At 40.4% G+C, this 6,926-nt stretch overlaps 1 protein-coding gene across 1 annotated transcript; it reads left to right on the forward strand.

Moving 5' to 3' along the window:
• The first annotated feature begins 1,334 nt into the window (after positions 1-1,334).
• LOC113168243 lies at positions 1,335-6,457 on the forward strand. Its single transcript, XM_026369250.2, has 11 exons — positions 1,335-1,432; positions 1,689-1,800; positions 1,888-1,975; positions 2,194-2,509; positions 2,652-2,808; positions 2,910-3,000; positions 3,344-3,406; positions 3,813-4,058; positions 4,181-4,343; positions 4,621-4,716; positions 6,218-6,457. The coding sequence occupies exons 1-10, from the start codon at positions 1,382-1,384 to the stop codon at positions 4,714-4,716; spliced, it is 1,383 nt and encodes a 460-aa protein (XP_026225035.1). The 5' UTR covers positions 1,335-1,381; the 3' UTR covers positions 6,218-6,457.
• The last annotated feature ends 469 nt before the right edge of the window (positions 6,458-6,926 follow it).

Genomic DNA, 6,926 nt, shown 5'->3' on the forward strand with positions numbered 1-6,926 from the left:
ATTTGCAGACAAAATGTCTCTTTAGACCTCTGAGTGCATTTTGTTGATGCCATCAATTGTTCCATTATCAATGAAGATTTTAGACACTGTCCAAGAAGAAGTCATACATTACCTCCACTCTGTTTCACTATTGTCTTTCTTAGTCTGCTTGTTAAACATTTGTGACTTAGTGCAATGTTGGTGCACTGGCTCTGATTGACTTTCCATTTTCTCTCAGCTTCACTATTGCTTGTTTTTTCACCCTCATACAGCTCTCTGGTTTTCATGTTGGTTACACCCCTATAAATGCAGTCTGAACAGGGAAAACTGATGTGACTTTCTGTCCAATCAAAGACGTCCAACTGTGATTTGTAGGTCTCTGTCAGCTGTACTGACGTCTCCCAACATGCTCCACCCCCTGATCTACCTGTCTGCTCTCAGCCTGCTGGCAGGTGAGTTAACACACACTACATGTACACAGTTTGTCAACTGTACTCACAAGACTTGTTGAGGGACGTCAGCTGAACTAACATGAAGAATTAGCAGAGAATCTCAAGAACAAAGAGCAAAATGACATGAAGTGATGACAGACAACAAGACAACAGATTTAGATGATAAGATTCAGTAGACATTTTACTTTCTAAGTATTTTTTCCTGATTCCTTTGACTCGCTGGTGAACAAACTCTCTTAAACCTTCATGAAGCCACATTTTAATCTAACAGTAGTTCAAACCTCTCCTATGTCTCCATGTCTCCAGGTACTGATGCAGAGACCATTACTACCTCTAAAGTGCTGGACATCAGCTCGTGTCCCTTCATGTTTTATGGACAGGAGTATGAACAAATCTATGTGAGTCATATGAAGCTATGTGTGAACGTCTCTTTAATGTCCACTGCAGTGACACCGAACATCTGATCATCCACTGAAGCGGCAGCAGAGTGAGAGCTCTGACTGAATCACAAGCTGATCACAAACCTTTGTAGAAATGTTATTTTACTTGTGTCTTTTGTTTTAACAGGTCAATATCTCCAGTGAAATCTTCACCATCTGTTTCAACGGCTTTTACAACCCTGAAACCAGACAAGACTGTATCGTAGGGCCTCAACTCTCAGCCCAGAGATCTGTCACATTTTCTTATTTTCCATACAATACTGGTGATGAGAACTTTGTCCACCAGCATCTGCCAACCATTAAGACTCGTCTAGAGTGCATTGTACTTTTGGATGTGGTGTCCTGGGATACTGTGAGTAGTGTTGAAGAATGAGTCAAATTAATTAGACCTAATAAAACACTCAAACTTACACTTACTGAATCTAATCTAAACGCATTTGGAGGTCACTGCCTACTAACATCTGTTTCTCCTCTGTTCACTATTTACAGGCTAGATTTTTACTGATTAACATGGGGACACAAGCAGCTCTATTTTTACGGACTCACCTCTTGGGATCATGGGTGAGTACATCCAGTTGCTTTGTAATGTAGGCAGAAATAAATCTCCACAGTAACTTAATTATAACTGGAAAAACCCAGTTTGGCTGCTCAGAATAATTCTCATGGTAACTTCACTGTATTTAACCTGTTTTTGTACAACAAGGACAAAACTGAATTCAGGTTTAAAATCCCAGCTTAATCCCTTTTCTTGATTTTGTACAATACCCTGTATGTTAACTCTGTGATGGTAACTCTGGTTGTGTTTGTCACTGTTTAGGTGTATGACGTCAAGGTCAATGGTGACACGGTTGATAAGCTGAATGTTACAAACACTGATTCCATCTCTCAATATCTGACAATAATAGACACCAGCGGATGCAGACATTCAGGTTGTCCTGAACAATATTAATAAAACATTTTGATATTGTTCATGTGTAATTTTTTTAAACTAACACAAACCTTTCTTTGTTTCTCAGGTGTTATGTATAAACCTGGTACGGTGGTGAACTCTAACACAGGAACTTGTCTAAACTGTAGTGACACTGCAGTTCTTCAGACCTCTGAGTAAGGTCCCTTGAAGCGTTGTCAAGACAACAGCACATAAATATACTTGTTTAAAGAAAAACCTTCTGCATACGACCAATAAAACTATTTAACAAATAATTATTCATAAAAATAAAAGGTTTTGTAATGACTGGATTACAACTGGGTTCTGGACAAGTGGAAATCTCAAAGTTACTGGAAACTGAACAGTTGTTTCTGTTTCTTTCTACTTTCATCAGCTGCATGATGGACACCACCACCACCACCAGCACCACCACCAGTACCACCACCACCAGCACCACCAGCACCCCCAGCACCACCACCACCACCTGCACTGTGACTGGACCCACTGTCATCGACTTTCATGGCCAAGTGAACTCTATCCAGGATCGATGTGCGTACTCTCTGCTGTCGGATCCATCAGTCCCCAACTTCCAGGTCCTGGCGAACTTTCAGGAACGTCGTCGTAAAGATGTGAGCTTTCTGGACAGTGTGACACTGACAGTGGACGGGTCAGGTGTTCTCATCCACCTGGAACAAGGCGGGGTGGTGAAGGTAAGATTCCTGCAGCCACGGTCGTGTCAGAGCTCGGTCGGTTCTCATTGTTTCTCTCAGTTGTTGCTGTGAAAACATCTCTTTGTGTGTCTGACATGTTCGATCAGTGATTCCTCCACTTTGTCTCTTTGCTGTGATTCAGCTGGACGACTCAGTTCTGACCCTCAACAGCTCAGCTCAGCTGGTTCACGGTGTGGAGCTGTCCAAAAACCAAAGTGGAGTCACTGCAAACATATCACTCCCCAACTACACCACGTTAGTTTTCTTTGATGGCTACACCGCACAGATCACTTTGAAAGGTACAGAAAATAAAATCCTATCATTCAGCACATGGGATAAATTGGGAAACGGGCAACAACTGATCTGACCCCCACTCTGTCCTGAACATGAACCTGTCCAGGACCTGGTGAACCATCTCTTGTCTCTGGTTTGTGTGGAAACTCCAGCAGGTCTCTGAGTGAACTGAGGATTTCTAACTACAGTGTTAGTGGGTAAGACTTCAATCACAAACCACTGAATTCTTTTCATGAAAGTCTTTCAGGATGCTTTGAAGTTTGTTTTGAGATTTAATCCATTAAACTTTTACCTTATAATGTAAATGTGTTCATACTTTGGTTGACTCTGTATGTTTAGTTGTATATATTGTGGTAAATAGATTTCCTCTACTTCACTTTTACAGTTTCTTGAGGATAAATATTACCAGCCTTCTGACTTGTAGATCAAAAATACAAGTCTATGTGCATCTTTATTTGACCCAGTTATGCTCAGAAAGTCTCTTTGTGTTTTTGAATGAGTCAGAACAGGAACAGTCCTGATCATGTTTTTGCTCCCTAGCTGTGAAGTTCTGTACAATGACACTGCTGACAGTACGATCGACTGCACCATGGAGACTGAACGGTGAGCAGATTTATCCATACACAGTATTTATGTGTTACACTATAATCTTTGTGGTTAGTTAAATTACACCTTGCTCTGTGTCATGAGATGTGAGTCTTCATTATTTTGTCTCCTTACCTCTGTGGAGCAGCTGTAACCTCCTGAAGGAGGACTTTTCTTGAAAGTCTTTCAAGATGCTTTGAAGTTTTTTTTTAGATTTAATCCATTAAACTCTGACTCTGTATGTTTAGTTGTATATATTGTGGTAAATAGATTTCCTATGCTTCACTTTTAGAGTTTCTGTCTTGAGAATAAAGACAAAGATTACCAGTTTTCTCACTTGTAGAGCAAAGATAAAAGTCTATATTCAACTGACTTGAATTCAATTCTGTTTGTTTTTCTGTGTGTGTGTGTGTTTATTCTGCAGCTCTGTGATCCAGAACATCAAATCTGGACCTTGGGATTACACTCTGACCATGAAGTCCTACACTGATGCTGCTCGAAGGAAAGCTGTGGACTCCAGCACTGAAGTCCTGCTGGACCAGAGGATCTGGGTGGAGATAAAAACTGATGGTCTGGATGGCAGGGTCATTGCTGTGGTGACTGACTCCTGCTGGGCAACCAATGAACCATCACCCAATAGTACTCTGAGATACAACCTGATCAAGAATAGGTGAGACACACACAGAGGTGTCAGCTGCTCATTGATGATCCAAGAGATTCATTAATTAGATGTTTGACTCCAGAAAACAACATCTGTCCTGATGTGATGTTTGTTTCTCTATTTGTGAGCAGTTGTCCAAATCCCGCTGACCAGACTGTGCGAGTGCAGGGAAATGGACTGGGAACATCCAACTACTTCTCTTTCAACATGTTCCAGTTCTCTGGACACTCTGGTGACGTCTACCTGCACTGCAAAGTCCAGCTGTGTGTCAAACAGAACAACAACTGTGTCCCGGTACACATCGCAGGCAAACACATGACACATGTACACTGATGGAACCAGATCCTCCTCACTGGAAAACACTTAGAACAAGACGTTCTGCTGGTTAACACACAGACTATACTACTAGCAAAATATTCAGTGTTTTAATCCATCATTAAACTCAAGTCAAATGTTTTATTTCTAATCTTGTTTTCCTCCTTTTCTCAGTTACGTTTGTTGATCTGTAAATTTGTATTGTTTACAACAATATAAAAACAACAATTGATTGTCTGGAATTCACCTTTTCCAGGATTGTGTCATACCTCTTCGAAGTCGCAGATCTGCCAGACCTCCTAAATATGAACATGAAGCTGCAGCACTCATCACTATGATCTGGACTAATTAGGTAAGACACAACTTTTCTGCTGTAAGTTAAAATTAGTTTCAGACATTTATGTGTAGTGTCATGTTTGTTAGTAACAACAGGCAGAGAAAGAGGAACTATAGCTTTACTGAAACATTACTAGATGATACATGTGGGGTTAATCGTAGTGTTGTACATGGAGCAACAGAACAGATTAAGCTCTGATATGAGGTTAGAGTTTCTTCTGATCCTCTTCGTGTGCACATAAACAAAGTCACCACAGTGAACCTGAACAGACAGTCTGTTGATCTGACTGTGGGAGAGGTTCTGCTTATAAAGGGAGCAGGTGAAAACATTCAGCGCTTCATTATTTAAAAGATGAAGAACTCTAAAGACTGAACAAGATAGTCAAGCTGGCAAATGAATAAAAAGGGGCATAAACATGAAAACAGAGCTGAGACTACAGGGGTGGGGAACTCATAGACTGAAATGCTGAGGAGGTGGGTGATACCAACGCAAATAAAATCAAACGTCTTCCAGTTTCTGCTTGAGTGAACACAGCTGATCCAGGTACAGTTTGAAAAAACAGGCAGGACTGGTTGTTTTCTCAGGTTGTTTCCATAGTGACAGGTCGTCGACCACAACAATCCCTGACTTTTGATGGATCCTGATCTACGTATCACACTATTCATAATTACACGGTGAAGGGAAGTGTGTGGGTTTAGATTTGATTTTTTTTATATTCATAATTATATCTGTGATATATCAAACATAACAAACTCTAATTGAAAACTTGTTGCATCACTACATCTCTTAAAAGTTTGGAGACAGTTCACAAACTCAGGAAATATTGTCCTGTGATCTTCTTCTTTAAAGAAACAGTATCTTATCATGAATATAAATGTGTTTGGAGGTGTATAGCCACTGTCCTTCTAGTTTGTCATCTGTTTGATGTATTTAAAAATTTCAAGTCTGTGGGTTGTTTTCTGAAAATAACTATTACAATAATCTGTTTGTGAGCAAACTAAAGTATGGACATTAAAGACATTGCTACTGTGTGTGCTTTCTTAATGGGTTAAATCTATTTAATGATACTCAGTTATAATCTGGAGGCCTTCTTCTAGCAGATTATCCACCAGATACTCAAGACCCAACTGTTCATAAAAGAACCAATGCTGAGCACCTCACAGAGGGGTTTTGTAAAAGACATAATATTTTTATAAAAAATGAAAAATAATGATTTAGAAAGGATTTGAGTCAAATTGAATGTGATAAAACCTGGATAGAAAAAGTGTTTGTACACAGACAAACATCAAGATAAACAACACAAAACAAATACCAAAGTGCATTATTCAGAATATTTCTACTACTAAGTTAAATTATGGTCCAACTTTCTGTTGCTCTGACCCGTTGACCCGTCAGTACTTAAAGTCCTGGACCTTTACCTCTGCTCCCTGTAACCTCACTGTTCCACCTGTTTCCTCTCATTCACACTCAGGTCTTCTGTTTTGCTGCAGCTAACCTTCATTCCTCTGCTTTCCAGTGCACACCTCCACCTCTCTACCTCCACCCTGCTCCCTGCTCTCGCCACAGAACACAATGTCATCTGTGAACATCATAGTCCATGGAGATTCCTGTCTAACCTCAACTGTCAGCCTGTCCATCACCAGAGCAAACAAGAAGAGGCTCAGAGCTGATCCTTGATGCAGACCCACCTCCACCTTGAACTCCTCCAGGAGACAGAGAGGAGGAAACACAACTACAGGAGAGAGATGACACAAAGTTAATGACATGAAATGGTGGCATTTGCATTGATACAGGAGAAAGGAGAGAGGAGAGGAGCTCAGTTTATCAGTAGAGGTCCACCAGCAGACTAAGCTATAGCAGCATAACTAAGAGATGATTCAGAGTCACCTGATCCATCTCTAACTATAAGCTTTATAAAATAGGAAAGTTTTAAGTCTAGTCTTAAATGTAGAGAGGGTGTCTGCCTCCAGAACCTGAACTGGGAGCTGGTTCCACAGGCAGACCAGTACTCTGAGAACGGAGAGTTCTGATTGGAAAATATGGAACTATGAGGTCTTTAAGATAAAATGGAGCCTGATTATTAAGTGATTTATAAGTGGGGACCTAACTTCCTCTGATTCATTAGCTTCTTAATTAGAGGAGCAATAGTATCGAGTATTGTTCCAAGTGAGGCTGCAGTATTATCAACAAGATAGTCCAATTGTGCTGGAGTAACGTTGAAATAA

This window comes from Anabas testudineus, chromosome 18 (assembly GCF_900324465.2).
Source record: "Anabas testudineus chromosome 18, fAnaTes1.2, whole genome shotgun sequence".
In the NCBI taxonomy this organism is placed as follows: Eukaryota; Metazoa; Chordata; class Actinopteri; order Anabantiformes; family Anabantidae; genus Anabas; species Anabas testudineus.

Excerpts from the sequence above, each read along its gene's own strand:
- LOC113168243 (XM_026369250.2), top strand. The coding sequence starts at position 1,382 with ATGGGGACACAAGCAGCTCTATTTTTACGGACTCACCTCTTGGGATCA. Across the intron at positions 1,433-1,688 it reads CTCACCTCTTGGGATCATGG|GTGTATGACGTCAAGGTCAA; the intron begins GTGAGTACATCC and ends GTCACTGTTTAG. Across the intron at positions 2,510-2,651 it reads AACAAGGCGGGGTGGTGAAG|CTGGACGACTCAGTTCTGAC; the intron begins GTAAGATTCCTG and ends GCTGTGATTCAG.